General features: G+C 54.2%; 1 protein-coding gene across 1 annotated transcript; it reads left to right on the top strand.

Annotated features, from left to right (window-relative positions):
- Positions 1-17,268: 17,268 nt before the first annotated feature.
- On the top strand, positions 17,269-25,538 carry Calm3 (calmodulin 3). The gene is made up of 6 exons (XM_052172165.1): positions 17,269-17,475; positions 21,242-21,272; positions 23,137-23,280; positions 23,364-23,470; positions 23,732-23,867; positions 23,962-25,538. Exons 1-6 carry the CDS (start codon positions 17,473-17,475, stop codon positions 23,988-23,990), a joined length of 450 nt encoding a protein of 149 aa, XP_052028125.1. The 5' UTR covers positions 17,269-17,472; the 3' UTR covers positions 23,991-25,538.
- Positions 25,539-26,390: the final 852 nt, after the last annotated feature.

Below are 26,390 nucleotides of genomic sequence, written 5' to 3' on the forward strand. Positions count from 1 at the left end.
AAAAAAAAAAGGTTGACGCACGGTTCCCATGGCAACCGGGCACTGCGCAACCGCTTACCTGCTCTCATTCCCCCCATACACACACACACACACACACACACACACACACACACACACCGCTCTTCGTTCATCTTGGTGATTCAAAATGGATGCCCCTTGGACAGAAACACCATGCTAGACTCAAATGCAAAATGTCTGCACAGCGTGACATTTTACAGCCGCCATCATTAATATAAAGCCAAGGTGAATTTTCTGAATAGATCTTATCTACCCAAAGCTCACATTATCTCCGGATCGGTTTGGGTTCTAAATCATATTTTTTTAGGTTGCTTTCATTGTGCATGTGTCTGTGAATGTGTGTGTGTGTGTACACGTGTGTGTGTGCAAGCGTGTTTGTATATGTGTGCATGTGCATGCCCATGAACCATGGCTCATGTGTAGCGTTCAGAAGACAACTTGGTCAGTTCTCTCCTTCTACCGTATGGAAACTGAGGACTGAGGTCTTCAGGCTTGGTAGCAAACACCTGTTAAGCAACCTTGCGGTCCGAGTTTGGGGTTTGTCCATCTGTTTTGAGACATGCTTTTATTCTGTAGCCCGGGCCGTCCTTGAACTCTCAGCAATCCTCCTGTCTCAGGCAGCTATTGCTGGGGTTACATAAAGGGACCCACAACACCTGGCTGTAGACTATAGTTGTGTGCACGTGCCATTACACAAAGCCATGAATGGGCCATTGGCCGCTCCGTTGTTCTTGAGTCTCTCTGGGCCAGACAAGGGCTCAGCAGCCACAGGTGGCTTCCAGGACGTCGCTCTGCGGAAATCATTAGGGGTGTGTGTGTGTGTGTGTGTGAGCACGGAGACACCGGAGTGACGAGAAGCCTGAATCAGATACTTTTTACATTTGCTGTGGGCAAAGCTCACATGGAAATGGATGCTGTGTGATTAACACGTCTGTCCCTGTATGTGACTGAGGGCAGGGGAGATGGCTCAGCAGGGGAGGAGCCTCCTGCCAGCCTGAGGGCCAGGGTTCAGGTCCTGGGTAGCTTTCTGTTGTTCCAGTTTTCCTCTAACACACACACACACACACACACACACACACACACACACAAACGGCAGCCACTAATGGACACACACTAACAATAGTAGTAAACAAAATGTAAACGTTGTAGTTAAAAAAAAAAATAGGTGGGAGGCAGAGGCAGGCGGATTTCTGAGTTCGAGGCCAGCCTGGTCTACAGAGTGAGTTCCAGGACAGCCAGGGCTACACAGAGAAACCCTGTCTCAGAAAACCAAACATAAATAAATAAATAAGCCTTCAAGCTGCCACAGCAGGTTGGGGCATTTGTCAGCAAGCCCGATGACCTGAGTTCTATCCCTGGACCCACACAGTGGAAAGAGAGAAACGGAAATCATCATCATGGCTGGACACTGTCTTCTGACCCCCACTCACATGCCAGTTACATGTGTAGCCCAAGACCCACACAAACAAAGTAAACAAATGATTAAACAAATACATGTAATAAAAAGTTTAATAAGAAGTCTATAGTGATATACAATCAATCTGCTCATACTAGCTTGAAATCTGGGGTGGGAGTGGCTACACAAAGTCTTATCACACTGCTCTGGCTGCCCTGGAATCCTCCTGCCTCTGCCTCCCCAGAGCTAGGATCCCAGGTGCGCAAAACCGCATCCAGCCGGAGCCTTGGCAAGTTCACATTTTAGTGTTCTGTTTGCGATATGTAGCCCAGGCTACCCTTGAACTCCAATCTCCTTCCCTAGGCATACCGGGCACGCTAGGAATACAGATGTGTACCAGCAAGCCTGGGGTTTGTTTTGCTTTTTTGTTTTTCTTTTTGGGTAGAGAATCGGGAACCCAGAAACTCCCGGGAGGTCGGGTGTGGTACTGAAGAATCAGGGATCCGGGGCATCGGGTAAGGTCGGCCTTGCTTCCCCGGGCTGTGCTGTCCGGCGCTGCCCTCCTGGACGCGTCCTCTGGGGCCACAACCTCCCTGGATTCGGGAAGGACCTGTGACCGCCCAAGCTGTAGCCCCTGAGGTTCCCATGGAAACGGCTGGAAGAAAAGAGCCGCATAAACTGTTTTATGAAATCCTTTTCTAATCCCCGTGTTTAGGGAAGGGGAAAAAATTAAAGAAGCTGTGTATGAGGCCACAGGGCTGGCATGCTAGCACCTGCCGCAGGCGATGGAGGAATGGGAATCAGGAATTCAATGGCGGCTTTCACTACATACCAAGCGCCGGTCCGGCCTGAGCTATGAGTCTGAGACTGTAGGAAGGAGGGAGGTTGCTGGAGGGATGAGTTAGTCAACAGTTCTGACCACATAAGCGTAAGGAGCTGACTTGGGTTCCGCAGCGCCTGCGTGAAGGCTAGGCCGGGCTGTGTGCACGCTTGTGACGTCATACCAGTTCACGCTTGTGACGTCAGTACCAGCGCCGAGGATCCCTGCAGGACTCTGGGCCAGCCAGCCCAGCTGAACCCCTAAACTCCAGTTTCAAAGAAGGACATCATCTTCTTTGCATCAAAAGGCGAGGTAAGGGGCCAGCAAGTTAGCTCTGGGTTGCTAAGTCGGTCGCTGCCAAACCCGGGACCTGTGTTCGATACCTGAAGCCACCTTATAGAAGGAGAGAAGCGACTCTTGCAGGTCCTGCTCTGACCTCCTCATTCATGGTGAGGCACGCACAGATATACGCGCACGTAGAAATGGAATGATTTTCTTTTTTTGTTTTTTGTTTTGGTTTTTCCGAGACAGGATTTCTCTGTATAGCCCTGGCTGTCCTGGAACTCACTCTGTAGACCAGGCTGGCCTCGAACTCAGAAATCCGCCTGCCTCTGCCTCCCAAGTGCTGGGCTTACAGGCGTGCGCCACCACCGCCCCGGCCCATGATTTTCTTAAAAGACTGTTTTTTTAATTAAAGTGGACAGCGATTTGAGGAAGATATCTGACATACCAGCCTTTACACACACACACACACCACACAGTCGCACAGTGGGGCAGGGAAGAGAGAGAGAGAGAGAGAGAGAGAGAGAGAGAGAGAGAGAGAGAGAGAGAGAGAGAGAGAGAGAGAGAGAATGCCAAACTGATGGCAGAGTAAGAATTCTAAAACAAAAACACGAGCTGCCCTTTTCGCTGCCAATTCCCGACGTTCCGTGGAATTTTCCAGAGCCTGCGTGGTCTTTGATGTCGCGGCTGACAAGGGAGGAGGAGGTAGGCGGGCGGCGAGACACGTGAATGAGATCTGCGAAGCCTCAGAAGGATCTGTGCCCTCCCCGGCAGGCCAAGGGAAAGGCGCGCGGATGGAGGGGTGGGAAGCTGTAGAAGCGAGGAAGGGACGGGGCGCCAGAATGCGGTCATCTGACAACGACAACGGCGGCCCACGCACCCATAAACATAGCCTGTGCGCTCAAGACCTGCACATGCGTGTGCGAGCATGCACACTCACACACACACGCACTCACACACACACACACACACACACATACACACGCACACACGCACACACGCACACAGAACAAAACAGCCCCGACAAAAACAGAACGAGAGCAGCAGGGGGACTGACTGGAAAGGAGTAGGTTCTTAGGAGTGAGAAGGGGGTAGGAGATGGCAAGCGGGCCTGGCATGGTGGCACGCGCCTTTAATCCCAGCTGTCCAGAGGCAGAGCCCCGGAAATCTGCGTGAGTGAGTTCGAGGCCAGCCTGGTCTACAGGGGGAGTTCCAGGACAGCCAGGGCTACAGAGTGAAACCTTGACTCAAAACAAACTAACTAACTAAACGATGCCTCCTTTGCGGGGAGAGGGGAGCTGAGAGGCAGCTGGGTTAGGAGCACTTGGCTCTTACAGAGGACCCAGCTTTGGTTTCCAGCACCCACGTGGTGGCTCAGGACCAGCTGGAACTCCGGTTTTAGGAAATCGGACGCCTTCTTCTGGCCTCTGCGGGCTCCAAGCATACACATGGCACACCCTCATACGTGCAGGCAAAATATTCGCACACATAAAAAAAAAGAAGACAGGTGCTAGAGAGTGGCTGCGCATGCCTGTAATCCCAGCACTCTGGGAGGCAGAGGCAGGTGGATTTCTGAGTTCGAGGCCAGCCTGGTCTACAGAGTGAGTTCCAGGACAGCCAGGGCTACACAGAGAAACCCTGTCTCGAAAGAAAAGAAGACTGAAGATTGTGATTCACATAGCAGAGTGCATACCTGTAACTGGGAAGTAATAGTAGGAGGATCAGAAGTTTAAGGTCAGCCTCAGCTACTCCTGAGGCTAGCCTGGGCTACATGAGAGTCAGGGCTGGGTAATTCAGCCCAGTGGGGGAAAGTTCTTGCAGTCCATCTCCAGGACCCACATGGTGGAAGGAAAGAACTGATGTCTACAAGTTTCCTCTAACACACACACACACACACACACACACACACACACACGATAGATAAATAAATATGTAATTGAAAAAAATCCCTCTCTAAGACAGTTTAAGGAAAATGAAAAAGAAAAGTCTGGAATTTTCTGAGTCAGAGACCACACTGCCTTAGAGAATGCATCACAATGTTCCCTGGCGCCCCCAGATAAGCAAATGATTGTGGGGTTGTTTTCCGCAGCAGCAGGCTGTGACTGAGCTGTGTGGGAGCTGAGAGCCCTCAGCTTGGTCCTCTTTCTGCTGCCTCTTCAGCCCCACAGGCTCCGTTGCCCTGGCAACCAGATCAGCACATCTGAGCACAAAATCAATTTAACCACCTCGTGTCTGAATCCTGGTGGAGGAAATGCCCTGCAGAATATGGGTTTTGAAGAGCTGTTCTTAATTCTATGTTTTATTATTTCCAATTAGTCAATAATAAACTTGATTTAAAATAAATGAATTAAAACAAAAAGTTGCTGATCTCTCCTGCCTCCATGTCTCTCTCTCTCTCTCTCTCTCTCTCTCTCACACACACACACACACACACACACACACACACACAATTTGTTTGCTTGTGTTTTGAGAGTCTCCTGTAACCCAGGCTAGCCCGGAATTCCCCTATCTTTCCGCAGCCACTTCCTGAGTGCTGGGCCGAAGAGCATGGCCGCCCCCCCCCCCCCCCGCGGTACCTGGTAACATCCTCCTCTTCATTTTCTTTTCAGAACGGTTCCTTCTCCTGCTCCTTCCTGGGTGACCTTTGTGTTGTTTCGGTGCCAGTTTTCACGTTTTTGTAGAATGGGTATCGCTGCCAGAGGACAGGGCAGGCTTGTGCTCTAAGTAGTAGGAATGCCGAGGCAGGAGGCTAGCCTAGGCTATGTGTCTCAAGACCCTGACTCAAAATATAAGTAAATAAGTATATAAATCTTTTTAAAAAACTTATATAGAGGCTGGGTAGTGGTGATGGTGAACACCTTTAATCCCAGCACTCAAGAGGTGGAAGTGGGCTGATCTCTGAGTTCAACACCAGTCTGGTCTACAGAGCAACTTCTAGAACGACCACACAGAGAAAACAGAAAGCAAGTATGTATGGGTCAGCGTGCAATGCCCAGGGCAGGCAGAAGAGGGCGCTAATCCCTGGCGCTGGCGTTCCTGGCGCCTGCGAGCCTAGTGTAGGAACGGGGAGCCTAATTCAGGCCTTTGGAGAAGCAGCACGTTTAACTACTCACCACTTCTCTAGTGCATTCCCCCCACGCCCATTTTTTTTCCTTTTTCTTTTGGGGCTAGAGAAATGGCTCAACAGTGAAAAGCAGTAGCTGCTCTTCCACAGGACCCGGGTTCTATTCCCAGCACCCACGTGGAACCTCACAACTGCTGATAACTCCAGTTTCAGGGGATCTGATACCCTCACACAGACGGACAGACATTCAGGCAAAATACCAATGCACATCAAATAAATAAATAAATAAATAAAGTTGTTTGTTTGTATTTTATTTATACAAAAAAAAAAAAGTGTGACCAGGCAGTGGTGGTGCACACCTTCAATCCCAGCTCTTGGGAGGCAAAGACAGACAGATCTCTGAGTTCGAGGCCAGCCTGGTCTACAGAGAGAGTTCCAGGACAACCAGGGCTAAACAGAGAAACCCTGTCTTGAAAAACCAAAGGAAAGTGAGCCAAGGTATGGTGGGATGTCTCAGTGGGTAAAAACAAGTGTTACCCAATGATCCAAGTTCAAACCCTGGATCCTAAACAATAGAAAGAGAGAACTACCTCCAGACATTGTCTCTGATCTCCACAAGTCATGTCAACTACCCACACACACGATAAACAAATAAATGTACTTCAAACTTTTAAGGATGCCGAACTTGGGTTAAGATTACCAAAGCGCAGCGGGGGGTGGGGTGGTGGCGCACGCCTGTAATCCCAGCACTCTGGGAAGCAGAGGCAGGCGAATTTCTGAGTTCGAGGCCAGCCTGGTCTACAGAGTGAGTTCCAGGACAGCCAGAGCTACACAGAGAAACCCTGTCTCGAAAGAAAAAAAAAAACAAATCCCAAAAACAAACAAAAAAAAAGATTACCAAAGCGCACATAATAAGATGTATGTGAGTGGAGCTGCGCTGGACAGATGCTGCACACCTGTAATCAACTCTAGGGAGGCAGAGGTGAGAGATCACGGTTGACAGGGTTGACGTCCGGAGCTAGGCGCTAATCACTGGACCGGGAACCTCAGGTTGGCCTGGTGCCACACCGCTTTAATCCCAGCACTAGAGGCAGCGGCAAGCAGACCTCTGTAGTTTTAGACCAGCCTTGTGTACATAATGAGTTGTAGGACAGCCAAGGCTATGTAGAGAGACCCTGTGTCAAAAAAACTTTTTTTATTTTAAAAAGATTCAAGGGGGCTTCAGATACGGCTCAGTGGTTAAGAGCACAGACTGCTCTTCCAGAGGTCCTGAGTTCAAATCCCAGCAACCACATGGTGGCTCACAACCATCTGACCTTTGCTTCCCTATGACCCCCAGTCAACCTTCCTTCACCAGTCCTGACCAATTAGATTCCTCATCCCTATCTAGTCACTGTGACTGCGGCAGTGCGGGGACAGACAGACTCAGGACCCTTCTTATCCTGGGACCTGGAGCTAAGCTTGCCTGAAACCATTCCGTCCTGGACTGGAAGGTAATGGAAGCCACTTAAGCCCTTGACGCTAATCTTAAATAAATTTACTTGGGTTTCTCTGTTGGAACCCATGGGGTATTTATTAGCTGAATATAGTGCCTTATGGCTGTAATTCCAACATTCAGGAAGCTGAGACAGGAGGTTCATGAGTTCAAGGCTAGTCTAGGATGCATAGTGAAACTCTGTCTCAAAAATGAGCTTAGGTTTGGGACAGCCATGGCCCCACGGATAAAGGTGCTTCACACTAAAGCACGACAACCTGGCTTGGATTCTCAGGCAGCAGAAAATGGAACTAGGGAACTGACCCCCTCAAATGGTCCTCGGACCTCCACTGTGGGGCTGGCCCCCTCTCACACACGGTGAGTAAATACGATGTGATCTTAAAAACACAGAGGCAAAAACAAACTTGAAAAAAGCACAAAGATTTTGAGTGCCCCGTAACTTACAGCGCTGTTCCGGCCGCCAAGACAAAGCAGCAGAGGAGGAGAGGGCACCGCCTTCCCGAAGGATGGAGAAGGGTGCTCCTATGCTCCGGGGCTTGGCTCCATACTGTCCTGGACGCTGAGGCTTTGTGACAGGACCTCTAGGTCTCCTGTCAGCAGGGAGCATGGCCTCACTGTCCCCAGGGCCCAGTCGCCCTTCAGGCATGTGCGGGATCACGGAGCTTCCAGGCCGGACACAGGCTCACAAGGACCATGGGTTCAACCGTAGATGGGATGGGCCTCGGATAAAGAAGTCGTTAGCCTGCAGCACTTGGGAGGCAGAGGCAGGCGGATTTCTGAGTTTGAGGCCAGCCTGGTCTACAGAGTGAGTGCCAGGACAGCCAGGGCTACACAGAGAAACCCTGTCTCGAAAACAAAACAAAAAAAGAAAAACAAAAAAAAAAGAAGAAGTCGTCAGCCTTACCTCTGTGTGTACTTCTAATGCTGTTTGTACTGCTCAGTCCATTTACCATTGCGCATATATGTTTTTTAGGACTAGCCATTCAATATAGGAAATCACTTAGGGGTTCATCCCTGGGGAAGACTGAGTCTCTCCGCCCCTCAGCACTCGTTAATGCCTGTAGCTCTTTTCTCCAGGGCCAGGAGTCCCATGAAGTTCTTCCCACCCACGCTGGCCTGTCAGCTGGTGTCCGCGGTCAGGCCTTATTCAGGCAGCCATACTGCTGAGATGTCATGGATGTAGCTTCCCTGTCGTGTATGTAAAAGACACAATCTCAGCTCCACACTAGCCTCCTGATAGAGACCACATACAGCACCCACGACCTGCTAAAATGCAGAGAACTGACCATAAGGCTCAACTCCTATTTGTATATACACAACACAAGCTCTACACTCTTTTTTTCAGTTTTTGGAGACAGGGTTTCTCTGTGTAGCCCTAGCTGTCCTGAAACTCGCTCTGTAGACCAGGTTGGCCTCAAACTCAAGAGATCCACCTACCTCTGTCTCCCAAGTGCTGGGATTAAAGGCGTGCACCACCAAGGCATGGCTAGAAGCCCTACAACTAAGGCTCAGGAACATCATGGAAGATGCCTTTTTTTCTTTTTAAGATTTATTTATTTATTTTGTCCACTGTTGTTGTCTTCAAACACACCAGAAGAGGCCGTCAGATCTCATTACAGATAGCTATGAGCCACCATGTACTTGTTGGGAATTGAACTCAGGACCTCTGGAAGAGCGGTCAGTGCTCTTAACCGCTTAGCCATCTCTCCAGTCCTATGGAAGATGTCTTAGCTAGGGTTTTACTGCTGTGAACAGACACCGTGACCAAGGCGACTCTTCTAAGGACAACATTTAATTGTGTCTGGCTCACAGGTTCGGAGGTTCAGTCCATTATCATCAAGGCAGGAGCATGGCAGCGTCCAGGCAGACGTGGCACAGAGGAGCTGAGGGTTCTACAACTTCACCTGAAGGCTGCTGGCAGAATACTGAGTTCCATCCAAGCAGCTAGGCCGAGGGTCTTAAGTCCACACCCACAGTGACACACCTACTCCAACAAGGCCACGCCTTCTAATAGTGCCACTCTCTGGGCCAGTTATATACAAACCATCACAGAAGAGGAGGGCACACAAATTATATCTAATATTTTGCTCTGAGATTCAGAAACCGTGGAGTCTACCTGCAGAGGGAAAACACGTGTCCTGGACATACCTAGAGGAGTCGCTGCAGCTGTGGAGCTGTGGAGCATCTGGGGGCAGGTGCTGGAGGGGCCACCATTAACATGCCAATAGAGAGCTCTCAGATGCCGGAGGGAGGCAAAGCCTTAGACTAACGCCTTTGAACGACTGAACACCAAGCCAAGGCTTCGAGTGCAGCTTTGTTGGTAGGGTGCTTGTCTAGCACAAGAACCTGGATAAGGGCCCACCCCTGTCGGTCCAGGACTCCGGAAGTGGAGTAGTCAGGTCGGGAGTTTGGAGGCAGAAGGATGGGAGAGTTCGAGGCCAGCTGGGAATACCTGAGAGCCTGTCTCAAAAGGTAAATAATTAAACAAGAAAACGAACAAATAAACACAAAATGAGAGTGAGGTGTGCTTTCCCTGCAGGTGTTTGGGGAAGGGTGTGCCATTTTTTTTCTTTTCTTTTTTTGGGGGAGGGGGGGATTTGGTTTTTTTCGAGACAGGGTTTCTCTGTGTAGCCCTGGCTGTCCTGGAACTCACTCTGTAGACCAGGCTGGCCTCGAACTCAGAAATCCGCCTGCCTCTGCCTCCCAGAGTGCTGGGATTACAGGCGTGCACCACCACCTGGCGTGCCATTTTTCATACGGAAGTTGGCTGAAGACAGGTTATGGAAGTCTACCTTTGACAGAATCATTTGAACAAAAGAATCTGAGATTCTCTTAGAAATTGTTGTCAGCTCTGAACAAAAAGAACCACCACCCCCCCGCCCCCGAAGGCTGAATGCTGATTGGTTGCATCTCTATTATCTGTTGCTATGGTGACAAGGCGGTTAACCCTCACCTCTACTTTGTAGAGAATAAATACCTGACGGTTTCTCTATGAAATCAGAAAAACGGTTTTGTCTCCCCTTCAGAGAGATTGGGAGGACGAGAGCACAATGCAGTTCGAGATTTATATTTTAGCAAGAAAATAGAGGTTGTTGTCTTACATAAGTTAGCAAAAGCTCTAACTCAGTGTGTCGTAGGTTTAATTCCTGGTGATGGCTCCCAAATGCAGAGCGCCATCTGGTGGTCAGTAATCAAGTACCATGAGCATTTGTGTTACAAAGGTGACTCCCCCTCCCTCCTTTTTGTTGTTGTTGTTGTTGTTTTGGTTTTTTTTCAAGACAGGGTTTCTCTGTGTAGCCCTGGCTGTCCTGGAACTCACTCTGTAGACCAGGCTGGCTTCGAACTCAGAAATCCTCCTGCCTCTGCCTCCTAAGTGCTGGGATTACAGGCGCGTGCCACCACCGCCCTGCTGACTCCCCTAAGTGTGTGTGTGTGTGTGTGTGCCCGCGCGCGCCCGTGCGTGCGCGTTATTTTCAGGATCTGGTTTTCTCCTATCCTGCATTCTAGGGATTGAAGTCAGGTAGTCAGCCTTGGCTGCAAGTGAATGACACTTCGCCAGTTTCCTGACGTCTTTACCCTCATAGATACATAAACTCAGCAGTAAAGTCCCTGCCTAGAATCCCGCAGTGAGGGGCTGGGGTGTGGCTCGGGGGCAGAGCCCTTGCCTAGCATACCTTAGCTCCGGGATTTCATCCCCAGTACCATAAAAGCAAATAAAATTTAACAATTTTTTTCTTTTCTTTACTTGTTGGTTTCATTTTAGCTTTTTCACAGGGTCTCACTCTGTAGCTCAGGCTGTGTTAGAACTCACTAAGTAGCCCAGGTTGGCCTCAAATTTACAGCAATTCTCCTGTCTGCCTCCCAAGTACAGGCAGGACAGGTATGAGGTGCCACGCCCAGCTTTATCGCCCAGTTTATTAGGGCACCTGGGTATCTGTGGCTCCCCCAGGGGACAGCTGCCCTGCGGACACTTCAGTGCGAACCTCCGCTTCCACACACGATGGATCCCTGCAGGTCTCACTGGCTGCGTGCTGGAGACATCTGCTCTCCCCTCCCAGTGCCTCTCACGAAGTGGCCAGAAAATGGGTGACTCCGGCCGAGTGTTCCTGTAATCGGATCCGATTCCTGGCAGCCCACCCTTTCCTATATCCAAGTTTTGGATGCTGTCGTTTCAAATGCATTCGAAGACTCCAGAATGACCTAAAGCTCAGGAGGCCGGAAGATGATCATAAACGTCACCATGGCGCCACCTGGTGGTCAAGGAGGTAATCTGTAACTGGGAGGGGCATCGAAGCCTGTGATTGGGTTCTCCGGCTCAGAGCCTGTCATCTCAGCCTCTCAAGAAGCTGAGGCAGGAGGATAGGCACGCCTGACCTACATATGCAGTGAGTTCAACATCGTCCTGGCCCGCTTTTGAGGATGTAACCTGAAAACTGAAAATGAAGTTGAACATGGCGGCCCCGGTCTTTAATCCCAGCACGCAGGAGGCAGAGGCAGGAGGATCTCCGTGAGTCTGAGGTCAGCCTGCTCTACACAGTGAGAGTTCCAGGACAGCCAGGGCTATGTAGAAAGCCCCTGTCTCAAAAACAGGGACAGCAGCCTCCTATATGGTCAGTGAGTGATGGCGCCCGCTGGCATCCGTGTAAAACCTCAGAACCAATCACGAAAGGAAGAAACTGACTTCAGGAAGCTGTCCTCTGACTTCTACATATTTGCCGCGGTACACACAGATACACAAAGATAGACAATTAATAGATAGATAGATAGATAGATAGATGTGAAAAGAAACTACTTATTGAAAAAATAAAAGTAAGCTGGGTACTGGTGGCGCACACCTTCAATCCCACACAGCACTTGGGAGGCAGAGGCAGGCAGATCTCTAAGTTCGAGGCCAGCTTGGTCTACAGAGAAAGTTCTAGGATAGCCAAGGCTACACAGAGAAACCCTATCTCCAAAACACACATAAAAAAACATTTTAAATGAAAGTAAAGGTATGGGAGATGTGGCTTACTGACGGAATGCTTGTACCGGGTCCTAGGTTCAATTCCCAGCATCTGAAAAAATAAATAAAAAGTATTGAAAATGCAGTTGAAAGGAGTCTTGTGAAGTTCTAGCACAAAATGTTACTATATCCCGAAACCAATTGCCGCCCTGAATGAGCCAATAGTTTTTACCAGCTGGCTGCCTTCGTCTGTTGCCATGGTGATAGCCACTACCAAGGAAGACCTGCTGGTTAAGTTTTATCTCACAAAATCAGAAGGGGATCATCGGTTCTATTTTCCCACAATCAGAACAGAACCCAAGGCCTATGCCTTTGACCCAGTTGGGGGTCAGGGTTCTATCAACCATGGTAGGAGTTAGTTAGGAGGTGGTCAGACTCTTCACCACAGAGCCCTCTAGTGGCACACGCATGAACTGCAGGGCTCTTGGATGTCTATTCCCAGCCTTGTGCCCCACCTCCATCGGTCCACAGAGATTAAGTCTCCTGCCTGAAATCACGCAGCCAAGAATGAAAGAAGTGGGCCTGGAGAGATGGCTCAGCAGTTAAGAGCACTGGCTGCAATACCGAGGACCCAGGTTCAAATCCCAGCAACCCCATGGTGACTCACAACCAGCTGTAATTGCAGTCCCAGGAGATCACTGGATGCCTTTCCCAAAGGCACCAGGTTAGCAATGGTGCACAGCCATGCCCAGGTTAGCAATGGTGCACAGCCATACCCAGGTTAGCAATGGTGCACAGCCATACCCAGGTTAGCAATGGTGCACAGCCATGCCCAGGCATACTCATGCATGTGGAACACAATAAGAAAGCAGATAAATAAAAATGATACAGATTTTAAAAAGACAAAAGAAAGAAAGAAAGAAACCCAGGTCTCTCTCTCTCTGCCAGAGCACTTAATGTAGAAAGAATATGTAGGCAGACCCAAAGGGTGACACACATACTTCACAGCGGCCACCGCAGACAAATCTGTTGGCCAGAGACACTCAACAGCCGGACATCTACCATCACGATAAACCACAGCTAGCGGGTCCTGGGCTGTTCGTCTGTTCGTTGTGTGCTATGCTCCAAGAACACAATCTCATAATCTGGTAATCTTTGGAAGAAAAACTAGTACAGTGCCCATTTCACAGAAAAAGAGACTGAGGTTCGGAGGCGACCGTGACACCGCTGCAGATCACACAGCCTTGAACAAGGATGGGAACCGGAGCTGGGAGTGTGCCGGAAATTTCTTCTCTCTGACAGTTGTTTAGGGAGGAGGGAGAGCTAAGTGTGAGCCTGACTCAGTGCAGGAAGTATTGTTCTAGGGGCTGGGATCGGTGGCTCATGACTGTAATTGCAGCACTAGGGAGGCTGAGGCAGGAGGACTGCTATGAGCTCAAGGTCAACATGGGTTACGGGAAGGAAAAAGCAAGAAGCTGGGCAGTGGTGGCGCACGCCTGTAATCCCAGCACTCTGGGAGGCAGAGGCAGGCACATTTCTGAGTTCGAGGCCAGCCTGGTCTACAGAGTGAGTTCCAGGACAGCCAGGGCTACACAGAGAAACCCTGTCTTGAAAAAACCAAATCCAAAAACCAAAAACCAAAAAAAAAAAAAAAAAAAGAAAGAAAGAAAGAAAGAAAGAAAGAAAGAAAGAAAGAAAGAAAGAAAGAAAGCAGGCTGAGCAGGCCATGAGGAACAAGCCAGTAAGCAGTGGTCCTCTGTGGCGGCCTCTGCATCAGCTCCGGCCTCCGGGTTCCTGTTCTTCTGGCCCTGACTCCCCTCAGTGATAGCTTACGGTGGTCATAAGCCATAAGATGAAATAAATTCTTTCCTCCCCAAGCTATCTTTGGCCACAGAGTTTTGTTGCAGCAATAGAAACCCTAACTAATTAAACCTGGCAGCGGTGGTGGCGCACGCCTGTAATCCCAGCACTCGCGAGGCAGAGGCAGGCGTATTTCTGAGTTCGAGGCCAGCCTGGTCTACAGAGTGAGTTCCAGGAAGGCCACTTGAAAGCTGGAATTACATATGCTTGTGAGCTCTCCAGTGTGGGTGCTGGGATTAGAACTTGGGTCCCACAAAAAATGCAGTGTCTGTGCTTAAGCACTGAGCCATCTCTTTAGCCTCCTTAGAAATTGTTTTGTTTTCTGAGACAAAGAATCACTATGTAATCTGGGCTGGCCTCGAACTAGGCGATCCCCCTGGCTCTGCATCCTTAGCGCTGGGAATAAACGCAGGCACCACTGTGCCCAGAATATTTGAAGACTATAACTCAACAACAAGAAGATAGCCTGCTTTTAAAATGGGCAAAGGCCAGACAGTGGTGGTTTATACCTTTAATCCCAGCACTCTGAGTTTGAGGCCTGCCTGGTCTACACAGAGGGGACAGCAGGGCTACACAGAGAAACCCTGCCTCAAAAATCCAAATAGTAACAATAAAATACAAAATAAAATGATCGAGGGCTGGAGGGATGGCTCAGTGGTTAGGAGCACTGGCTGCTCTTCCAGAAGACCTGGGTTCGATTCCCAGCACCCACATGGCAGCTCACAACTGTCTGAAACTCCACTTCCAGGGGATCTGATCCCCTCACACAGACATGTGTGCAGGCCAAACACCAATGCACATAAAATAAAAATAAATAATTGAAAAAGTTAAAAGATCAAGAGATTTGAGTCAACCTTCTCCGAAGTGTGCAGACATGTTCAAGGCACACACAAAGTGGGGTGGATACCTTTGGTTAATAGGGAAATAAAATCCAAAAGATGAGATACCACTTCATACCCTCTGAGGAGGCTGTAGTTACAAGGGAAGACAGGGCCTGAGGGCTTGCCTTGGTTGGTAGAGGGCTGTGCAGGGTTCACTCCCTGGGGTCCACCCTAGCACTAGGTGTAGGGATGAATACCTGTGACCTCAGCACTTGGGAGGTGGACAGGATCAAACACGCAAGCCAATCCTTGACTGCACAGTGAGTTCGAGGCCAGTCCGAGCTGGGTGAGACTCTGTCAGAAACCAAACAGTAAAGTAAAATAGCAAGATTTGCAGATGTAAACACCAAACCAAAAAACAAAACAAAACAAACAAACAAAAAAACCCCAAACAAACAAAACAGGTGCCCCAGGGTTCAGAGAGAAAACCTGTCTCAAAGGAACAGACAGAGAGCGCGTCAGTGGACACTGACCCATCTTCTGGGCTCTTCAAGGAGCACAGGTGTTCACATGCTCGAACACAGTTACACACATACTCACAGACATGTACACACAAAGAAAGAAAGAAAGGGAGAGGGGGGAGGAAGAAAACCCTTTTAACAAAATAAATAATCTGCTGTGATGTTTGCTTAAAGAAACTTCCCAGAGGGCTGGAGAGACGGCTCAGCAGTTGAGGGCACTGACTGCTCTTCCAGAGGTCCTGAGTTCAAATCCCAGCAACAACATGGTGGCTCTCAGCCATCTGTGATGAGATCTGACACCCTCTTCTGGCCTGCAGTGGACATGCAGACAGAACACTGGATATAATAAATAAATAAAATTTTCTAAAAAATTATCTCATTGCTAGTTCAAATCTGCAACTCCTGCTACTGCTGCGAGTTGCTATGTAAGTGTCTGGTATGCAACCAACAAGGGGGTCGCGACCCGGGGGTGAGAACCACTGTGTGCGCTGATTCTCACAGCACAGGTTGCAGACACTGAAACCAATGCCAGCAAGATCCTTCCTCCTCTCTGCCTCTGCTCTGTCGATTTTATTTCCTGAGATGATTTAAGAGATGTCCATTGGCCGGGCGGTGGTGGCGCACGTCCGTAATCCCAGCACTCAGGAGGCAGAGGCAGGAGGATTTCTGAGTTCAAGGCCAGCCTGGTCTACAGAGTGAGTTCCAGGACAGCCAGGGCTACACAGAGAAACCCTGTCTCGAATGTGAGAGACAGAGACAGAGACAGACAGGGAGAGAGAGATGGCCACAGGCGTCATCTACGGAAAGACTATGTTCTCCCAGTCTCCCCCTCCCCACTAAAAGTTTTCTGACCCTAGAAGCTCCATGAGATGGAGGCCAGCCTGGTCTACAGAGGAAGCCCCGGGTCAGGCAGGGCTACCCAGTGTAAGATGCCGGCTCCCGACATACACAGTACATACACTGTGGTGTACAGTACAGTTGTCTCGGGTCCCCTTAGCAACAGTTCTTTTTCTTTCTGTGCCCGGAACCCCTAGAATAAGGGGTGAGCCACACTGTCTAAAAGACAAGAGAACGACTGACAAGTGTGATATCCCAGCCCAGCCAAGCACCTTATCTGTGCATACAGCGGTGCCCAATTCATGTTTATTGAATGAATGAATGAACGAATGAAAAGAACGTTCTGCATCCAGAGATCGTCCTGGGTATAGCTCCTGAGATCAAGAGTCAAGTCGAGATTCCCCTATGTTGCTCTTGTGTTAAATGTGTGTTTATATGCACTTGTTTACACAGCGCGCATGTGGACGTCCGTTCTCCCGACCACCACGAGAGTCCCGGTGATCGAACTCACGGCACCCAGCTTGCCTGCAAGCGCCTTCACCCACTCAGCCATCCCAGCGAACTGTGCGCGCAGAGGGTGGAACCTTCGGGAAGCAAGCGGAACCTTGAAGAGCGGGCCACTGCGCAGAGCCGGGCCAGGCCTGGCTCCCAGACCCCACGATTTTGGATTCAACCATCTTGTACCTGCTCAAGGGGAGAGAGAAGAAAGTCCTTCTGCTTCTTTCTCCATCCCCTTTGCTACTCCCGAGCCACAGAGACAACGCATTCGCATCTCCAACACCCACTCTGTTTCCGCGCTCGCCTCTTTACCCCTCGCAGCTCCACGGAGCCACACGGGCCGTGCTGCACCCCCAACCCCCCGCACACCGCGCGGTGGCTCGCCCCAGTTTGACGCATTGCAGGGAAGACCGGACCAATCGGAGTTGCGCTCTCATTTCCGCCGCGAGGCGGGTCCAATAGCGGCGCGGCTCACACACACACAGGGACGCGTGTCCACCGGTGCCCTTCCGCCAGAGAGCCGAGCGGAGCCGATGCGAGCAAGGCGCGGGGAGCGCCTGGGCGTAAAGTAGTCCTCCTGGCGGGGACGCGCGCGCGCGCCCGGCGGCACACTCGCCGGCCCAGCCTCCGCGCAAGGGGCTGGCGCGGAGGGATCCGTAGGAATCCGCAGTGCGGCGGGAGCGCGCGCGCGCGGGCCGGCCGGGGCGGGGCCGGGCGAGGCGGGGCGCGCGCGGCGGCCGTTGAGGGACCGTTGGGGCGGGCGGCGGCGGCGGCGGCGGCGGCGGCGGTGGCGGCGGTGGCGCGCGCTGCGGGCGAAGAGTGTGGAGGCGCGGACGCGCGGCGGAGCTCGAGCTGCTGCAGCTGCTGCCGCCGCCAGAGCGATCTTGATCCCCGAGCTCCGGATACCGGTGCCTCGCCATGGTGAGTGAGGCGGCCGCAGTCGGGGGAAGAGGCCCCCCGAGATGGAGAGCGAACCCCGGGAGGGAGGGAGGGAGGGAGAGGCCGGGGCCCTCGGGACTCCGTGCGGCCCTTGGGGCTTCAGCTGCAGCTGGAATGGGCAGGACCCCGGACAGACCGTCCGCGGCTTCGGATGAGGAGCACCCGGACACCCCCACCCCTCCCCGCCCCAGGGGAGCACATCCGCCCGGTCCCCGGGAGGAGGGATAGGAGACGCCGGCGGCGAGCGCTTTGCGTCCCGGAGGAATGCTGTGGGTAGCGGAGCCTGAGTGGGAAGAGGGGACCGGGCGGTTCCTACCCGGGGAGCACTGTGCGGGGAGGACGGACGGGGGTCCTGGGTCACTTCTGCACGCCGGACCCCGGTGGGGGAGGGGTCTCCGAGGACGAGCATTGCCGAGGAGGAGGAGGGGGAGGAAGGGAAGGAGGAGGGGGAGGAGGGTCAGGTGCAGGCGGAGGTAAGGAGGAGCCCGAGGTGGGTGGCCGCAGAGGCTAGAAGATGCTTTTGGAGCCTGGGGGGACCCGGAGGGGGCACTGGGGAGTTGGGGGTCTCGGAAACGTTCTAACGGAGTGGGGGATGTGACCGCGGGCGGTGACGGGGACCAGGGAGCCCCGTGGAGAACTTGGCCGGGGGTGACTAGGAAGGATCGTGAGGTTGAGGTTGTTGCACCAGAAGGAGAGGTCGGGGCTGGTAAGGCAAGGCGTGTTTTGTTTGGGTCGGAGAAAAAACGGGGTTTCCAAGGTGAGAGATAGGGGAGGGCTTGAGTCTGGGGGGGGGGGGGTGAGGTGGGACAGGCTTGTAGGAGACAATGAGTGATGGCCGAGGTGGGAGCAGGGTTAGGGGTGGGTGTCTCTGGGGAAAGGGCCGGACACAAAGGCTGACGGGCCGGGCTGGGTGGGGGGCTGCAGCCGCGGGCGAGGTCCCCTTCCCCTGGGAAACACGGGGCCGCGCCGGGCCGGAGGCACTGGGGCGCGGGAGCAGGTGGGCGGAGTTGCTCAGGTCCCTGTGCTGCGGAAGCTGCGCGAAATAGGAGCGGGGTCAAGGTTTGGGGCGCATCCAGCGCTGGCCGGGCCAGGACGCCTGGCCCCTCATGGCCCCTCCTAGGCTAGGAGCGCAGCCTCCTGCGCCTGCTTCTCCTCGCTGTGCCAAACGACAGTGCAATGCACACCGACCGTGTGGTGTCGGTGACCCACGCCTGGTTCCAGCCCCGCCGCCGCAGTGCTTGTCCAAGACCTCCCAGGGCCCTGCCCGAGGGCCACTCGAGCTCTCCAAGCCCCTCCCCAGCTCCCGCAGCGAAAGCTTCTAGAAGCAAAATAGCAGATCACTTCTCCCCTGGTCCTGCCACCCACAACACCCCCAGTCCCCCCCCAGGCTCAGGCTGGGAACCGCGTGCGCCACCCCCCCTGGCAAAGCCGGGGAGGACAGGCAGCCGCCACCACGTATCAGATGGCATACTGCTGACACAGACCTGGGGGCTCTTCTGCCGCCACCCCATTTCCCCCAGCAGAGCCTTGCCCAAGGGGCCCTGCAGCTTGGGGAGGTGCCAGCAAGCCCCACTCCCCTCCTCCAGGGGGGCCCCGACCTTGGCCCTGACCAGGTTTTCTCTTCCTGTTTGTCTTCAGCAAGGTGTGGAGGGAAGAGTCCCTGGTGAGCGGCCCTGGCCTGGGTTCCTGAGCTCACTGGACTCTGCTTTCTGGTACCTGCTGGTGGCTGGGGCAAGACCGAGAAATAATCCCCTTTCCCCCTCACCTCCAGCTGATTTTTCTCGCCCAGCCCCTCTCTGGAGACAAGTGGCTTATTGTGTGGTGAGAGCTAACGGAATGCTCTAAGCCGGCCGGGCCAGTCAGCCTCAGCCCTCGGGCAGTCAGTCCTGCGGCCTTTCCTTGGAGGAGCAGGGGAGAGGGCTCCCGGATGTCAGGGAGAGTCTGACAGGCCCTCCACAGAGCCAGAGCCACGCCTATTTGCAGCAACCGTGACAGTGCCTTCTCTGCGGCTTGCAGCTCTTTGGAGAGAAATGGCACCCAGCAGCGGCCAGAGCCATCCTGGTCATTCCGTCCGCAGCCCGCCTCGGCCTCCTCGCCCCACCACCTCTCGGTGTCGCCGAGGGGACGGAGCAGGGCTTCTTGCAGACAGCACTGTGTGATGGGAAGGGCCCTGAGTGGGCTGGCTTCTCCCAGCCCAGGCCTGTGGAAGAGAAGGAAAAGCAGATGGACTGCATAGCCGTCCTCCCCACTGCTCCTCCGGCCTCCTTCCTCTCCTCCCCCAGCGCAGGCTGGCCCGGGTAACCCAGTCTCTTCTCAGTTTCTGGGAGCGGCCAGCAGCAGTGTCCTCAGGAGTCAGAACAAGGGGTGGGCCTGATCCTCTCCGCGGCCCTCGGGCTCAGGAGGGTGGGCAGGTCCATCAAGGGCCCTTTGGCCCAGGCCCCCAGGGCAGGCGCTCACACTGAGTCACCTTAGACAGCTCTGCAGAAGGCTGGCCTCGGCCTTTGCCGCCACCTTCCTTCTCCCCCAGCCATCCCCTCGCAGGCGTCTCCCCTCTGTCCTCAGCACTGGCTCCTCCCACACAGCCTGGCTGGGGCTTGGTCTCCAGTTCCTCTCCTGGATTAGACAATGCCCCTGCCCCTCGTTGTGTCACTTATGAATCTATAGATGTGGGACGTGGACTGTTGTTTTTAGAACCAGCCCAAGGCTTGGTCACCTCTGCTGGGACCTCAGAGCCTTGGTTCAATGATGCACGCGCCGGCCGCGGCTCACCTCCGTTTCTGGGACCTGCAGGCTCGGCCAGGATCCTGCTGTGGCCTTGGTACCCCTTGTCCTCATGGGAAAAGGAAGGAAGGAAGCATCATCTGGACTACAGTGACCCCAGGACAGAGGAGATTTTTTTTTTAACCATGCATACACACGCACGCACACACAAAGCAAACTGGCCTTATTAACTGTTCAAGGCTTGAAGGTGGGATCCAGCTTCCGCCCCGCCCCGCCCCGCCCCTCCCTTCCCTGCAGGACCTCCACCCTCCAGGATAAGCAGCTCCAGTAAAGGGGAAGCTGAGAGCTGTAGCTCCTCCAGGAGATGCTAGATGCAGTACGAGCCTGCCATGGCTGGCGGGGCCTCAAGTAGCGCAGACTGAAAAGGGTTAAAAACTGCAGTGCTGAGTCTGCCCAAGCAGACTTCAGTTCCTTGCCACCATTGCTGCCTGCTGCAGTCCCTCCTGCCACACGGCCCTCTTGTCCAAAAGTAGCAGGACAGACTGGTGCACTGCACCTACCCTGCGTGAGTGAGTAGGTAACCCTGCAGAACCGCCGCTTATCTAAGCAGGGTTCTCCTAGGCCCTGGAGCAGCTTGGGGACACTGATTAAAAGATCTCACCACTTGGAACCACACTGCCTGGGCCTCAGACCCCCAAATAGGTGACAGAGAAACGAGCAGAGACAGCCAGACAGCTTCCGCCTGCCCTACGAGCGGCTGCCCTGCTTTGCTTTCGAGGCTTGAGGAGGCCTCTGGGGCAGCAGCTTCTGGCCCCAGAGCAAACCTTGCGCACCACACGCCCGCGTCTAGGTTGGCCAGGAGCAGCTCTGGATGGTTCTCTTGAGTCCCAACTAGCCCGGGCCCGGACTCTGACATTTTGGTTAGCAGGAATGCTTTAAGAAGCTGGCCTTGGCAGAGGCGCTGGGGCCACAGCCAGGATGGTGAGTAGGTTAGCCCACTGACTCACTCTCCCTCCTCCCTTTCCAGGCTGACCAGCTGACCGAAGAACAGATTGCAGGTGAGTTGCCACTCCGTCCCAGAGACTTTAGCTTGCTTCTGCATCTCATGAAGTGTGTGTCCATGTCACATCACGAGGCCTGTGGCTGCAGTGTCGGCAGGTGTATGTGGAGAAGAGCTTAGCCAGGAACCGCCACACCTACCCCACGGCCCTGCCACACACGTGGCCCCGCTGCAGGGGCTCACTTGGGGTCTCGAAATGGACCTCTTGTTGCAGGACCTACCCTGCTGTCCCCACCCTACCCCATCCCCAGTTCCAGCCAGCCAGACTGAGAAGGTGCCCCCCACCCCCACCCCCGCCTCCTGCAGTAGGCTGGCCGCCCTGTATACCTCCAGAAGATGGCTGACCACGCCCACCTCTAGCTTTCCTTGACCAGAGCTCAACCTACCCTGAGCCACCTCAAGCAGGCAGCGCCTTCTCCCTCCCTCACTGCCTGTGTGGTGCAGGCTTGTCTGGTGGGCCACAGGTGTTCCATTTCCTTTCCTGTTGCCCGGCACTAGGAATCCATTCCTAGAGCACAGGACTTGGTTTCGCTGATTGCTGTTGTATCCTCAATGCCTGGCAATAGTAGGCGCCCCATAAATTCTTTCTGCATAAACAATAAACACGCACCCCCCATGAGCTAAAAGAAACTCCCTAGACCCCGTGTGACTTCCGTGGCTCGGCCCCCACCCAAGCTCCAGGAAGACCAGCTGCAGGGCTGGTGGAGCCCTGGGCTGTGTTTCTGTGGTTTTGCCCCTCCACAGCCTATGCTGCCAGAAGGCCTGAGGCAGCTCCTGCTGTGTCTGTCTCCTTCTAGCGGGTTCTGCAGAGCTGCCCAGGAGCCATAGAGACAGTCTCTGCCCCTAACTTTGCCTGCTATGGCCGGGTGCTACACAGGGATCTGCTGTCTCAGTCACACTTTGGCCCTAGGCAGGTAGAGACCCACCAAGAAAAGTCAACAGATTAGACTTGGCCTCGTGGGTCACATGACCCTCAGCACCCCCACACCCCTGCAGCCAGGTATCAGCACAGGGAGAGGACAGCAGCCCCAAGGAGACTTAGACTATTTTCCCCAAGCCCAGAAGCTCAGGTCACAGCTGCCCAGCAATGTGTGTGTGTGTGTGTGTGTCCTGCCATCCCCAACCTGGCTGTCCTGTAAACACATGTCCACACCTCTCTTTTCCCCTGTGACCATTAGCAAAACATCCACACTCCCTCTGTCACCACCCCCAGCCCACACCCTCTGGGAACAGGCTGCGAGGCATCTGTTCTCAGAGGGTTTGGGGGTAGGGAGCTCTGGGTGCCAAAGTGGGCCTAGTGGGAGGGCGGAGCCACGTGCTTCTGCCCTCCTGATGCGGCCCAGCTGCGGCCTTCCCACACAGCACCGTGCCGTACCCCTGGCCCTCCTGGCTTGTCAGCCTTCCCTTGTGCATCAGCCCTAAACCCCACACACTGCCCTTCAGCCAAGCCCTGTTGCGCACCACCCCACACATCGCTGCCCCCGAGGGCCTGGCTCCTCCCCTGGGAGCTGGTAGTGCCCAACAGAAGGAATTCCATGACACAGTTCCTTTTGAGGCTAGCCAGCCGCCTCCCTTCCCTCCTGCTGTTGACCTTGGCTAGTGAACTCAGGTGAAGAGGTGTCCTGCCCCCTGCCCACTCCCTGCCTTTGGTTCAGTGCATCACTGGGAAAAGCCAGGGACCAAAAGAAATGAGTGAGGAGAGGAAGCTGGCGCTCAGGCCAGATCACTCAGCTGGACGGGCTGAGGAGATGGACAGCTTCTCAAGCCAAGAGGGCAGAGGGCGGGCTGGAGCCAGCGAGCGCACAGCAGAGAAGGGACCCTGACCTGAGGCCTGACTCCTGCACGGTCCCCTCCTTCCCCAGAGTTCAAGGAGGCCTTCTCCCTCTTCGACAAGGATGGGGATGGTACCATTACCACCAAGGAGCTGGGCACCGTGATGAGATCGCTGGGGCAGAACCCCACGGAGGCGGAGCTGCAGGACATGATTAATGAGGTGGATGCTGATGGTGAGCGCCCGCCCTCTCGGTGACCCCGGAGCCCTGCTCTCTAGAGGGCTCCAGGTAGCACCTGCCTCTTTCCTCTCTGCCAGGCAATGGGACCATTGACTTCCCAGAGTTCCTGACCATGATGGCCAGAAAGATGAAGGATACAGACAGCGAGGAGGAGATCCGAGAGGCCTTCCGTGTCTTTGACAAGGTAAGCAGCAGTCAGCCCTAGGACAGATGTCAAACCGCAAAACCATAGTCACACACACACACACACACCGCCCCCTGCCCTTTCAGAATCCCTTCACCCAGAGAGAGAGACAGAGAGTGTGTGTGTGTGTGTGTGTGTGTGTGTGTGTGTGTGTGTGTGTGTGAGTGAGTGTGTGAGGGGGTAGCAGTTGACAGTCCCTGCCCTCTGCAACCCTCCCATCAGGGATACCTGAGTGACAATCCTTTATCCCCAACCCCCCAGGATGGGAACGGCTATATCAGCGCTGCCGAGCTGCGTCACGTCATGACGAACCTGGGGGAGAAGCTGACGGATGAGGAAGTGGATGAGATGATCCGAGAGGCGGACATTGACGGAGACGGCCAGGTCAATTATGAAGGTGAGCTGCGCTGGGCGTCACCGTCCCTGGCCCGGAGCTGGGAGGACTGTGGGGGCGCAGCGGGCAACGCACTCAACCCGTTATCTCTTGGCAGAGTTTGTACAGATGATGACTGCGAAGTGAAGGCCCGGGCAGCTGGCCGTGCCCGCTCTGATCTCTTCTCGCGCTCTCCTCTCTTCAACACTCCCCTGCGTACCCGGTTCTAGCAAACACCAATTGATTGACTGAGAATCTGATAAAGCAACAAAAGATTTGTCCCAAGCTGCATGACTGCTCTTTCCCCTTCCTCCTGACTCCCTCCGCCCTCATCGCTTCCTTTGGCCTTCCCTCCATTCCCAGTCTCCAGGCCTGATGCATTCACACGGTGAACCCCACTGCCCTGCCCTGCCCTGCCCTGCCCTGCCCTGCCCTGGGGAGCCTGCGCTCCCCTCCAGCCCGGATGGCTCTCCTCCGTTCTTGGTTTGTTTCCCTCTGTTTGCCCATTTGGGTGCCAGGGTGATCACCATTCCTGTCCCTTCCTGCCCAGTGGGGAGTGGAGCAAGGCCTCTGCCAAGTGGGGGAGCATTGTCCCCTGGCACTGCCGCATGCACCCAGCCTGTGACTGTGCAAGCCCAGCAGCCTGCGGGGCGGGCGGGCGGGCAGGGTGCCAGGAGGGGACCGAGGGGGTCGAGGATGTGACCCAGGATGTGGGGTGGGGGTGGGAGGGGCAGGAAGACCTCTGGAGCTATCGCCGCGTTGTCACTACTGGAGGGGGGCTGGTAGAGCGGACAGAGGCACTGGGTCTCGCTGACGCTGTTCTGAAACCATCTGGCTGGCTGAGGTCAGGCTGGGTGGGGGGCTGCCATTGGCCACGCTGCCGATCACGCTTGCCCTCACGCCTCCAGCGATGGATCTCACGCTGATCTGTAAATACCTGGTGCTAACATCCCATGCCGCTCCCCCGTGGCGCCCCAGCCACCTGCCCAGTTGAGGGCTGGCCCAGGACCGGATGTGGGGACGGTCGGTCGCTGTGTAATGTGCTGGTGGTCTTTATTCCCCCTTCCCCTTTATGCCCCTTAAAACTTCAATTTTGTCCTGAACATGCCGGGCCAACTAAAGGGTGGGAGAGGAGAGATGAGCCCTCCACGCTCACAGGAACCAGCCTGCAATAACACTCCATGGGCCGCCGCGCAGGGCACGCAGCGGGCACCTCCTGCCCCTCCATGCTGACTTGGCATCGCTTCCTGCCCTCGCCCTGCCTGCCCCATTCCCCGGCGGAGAGCATGATCCGCACCCTTGCTTCTGACTCTAGCCTCTGGGACACGTCAGTCAATGTGGGCAGTTCAGTCTGGGTTCGTCCTTTCTCTGTTCTCACCCGCCCGCCCCCCAGCCCCCCAGGGTGATCTTGTTGCTTTTTGCTGGGACCTGCCCAGCTTTGAGGCTCCCTCATCCCTCGGCCCAGCCTTGAGGGAGGGAGGGAGGGACAGCGTATCAGGAGACCCAGCCTAGAGCTGAGGGCAAGGGCAGGTAGGTGTGAGGCTGTGGACTTGGCCGAATGTTTCGGGGTTTTGTTTTTTCTTTTCTTTTTGTTTTTTTGTTTGTTTTTTTTTTTAAACCGGGCAATATTGTGTTCAGTTCAAGCTGTGAAGAAAAATATATATCAATGTTTTCCAATAAAATACAGTGACTACCTGTCTGGACTCTTCGTCTGTCCTCGGCCTTCATCTGTGGACAGGTCACCAAGACCAAGGTGCTGCCCTGGCTGGGCAGACGACCGTCTGTGTGAAGACTGAAGACGGGCCCATCACAGGAGAGCGTCTGGAGACCCGACTCCAGGGCCAGGAAGGATCCTACAGCCCGAAGGAACTATGGAAACTCTGTGGCCGGGGACACAAGGGGACGACGAAGAGTGAGGCTGGTGGAGCGGAGGATGGCAGGAGCTCTGTGGGTGGGTCTCACCGGTGGCCACCTAGGTATGCCACCGACCGACTGAGCCGACCGAGCCTGGTGCCATCTGCAGGAGTGCAGCAAAGGGGATCGGACTTGAAGTAAAAAGCAGAGCAGCTGGAGTGACTCCCTGAGTTCAAGGCCAGCCTGGGCTTTGAGAGAGACGCAGTCTCAAGCCCCAGTCAATTGCAAAGCACAGCTGCTCACTGACGCCCTGTGCCTCCATGAGGCTGTGGGAAGGAAAGGCCTCTTAGTCCAGTGGGGGTGGGGTGTGGATGGGGCTGGGGAGCTCCCACCTGCAAAGCTCCCTCATCTCTCCTCATGTCAAGGGCTGAGCTTTAGGTAGCAGCTACTCTTGGGGCCAGAGAGACAGTTCAACTCTTAAAGGGCTGACAGCCCGTGCTCAGTCCCCGGAAGCTGCAGGCAAAGCTCTCTGCTGGAGCACACACCCGCGGTGCCAGTGCTCCGTGGGGAGGTAGGACGGCAGAGACAGGTATGTGGAGACCCTTCCTTCTTCAGAGCAGGCTCCGGAGTGTGTGCGCGCACACAGCAGCACCTGCACTCACGCAGGACACAGATCCACGAGGCCACGTGACT

Source organism: Apodemus sylvaticus, chromosome 1 (assembly GCF_947179515.1).
Source record: "Apodemus sylvaticus chromosome 1, mApoSyl1.1, whole genome shotgun sequence".
Classification (NCBI taxonomy): domain Eukaryota; kingdom Metazoa; phylum Chordata; class Mammalia; order Rodentia; family Muridae; genus Apodemus; species Apodemus sylvaticus.

Excerpts from the sequence above, each read along its gene's own strand:
- Calm3 (XM_052172165.1), top strand. Across the intron at positions 23,281-23,363 it reads TAATGAGGTGGATGCTGATG|GCAATGGGACCATTGACTTC; the intron begins GTGAGCGCCCGC and ends CCTCTCTGCCAG. Across the intron at positions 23,868-23,961 it reads CGGCCAGGTCAATTATGAAG|AGTTTGTACAGATGATGACT; the intron begins GTGAGCTGCGCT and ends ATCTCTTGGCAG.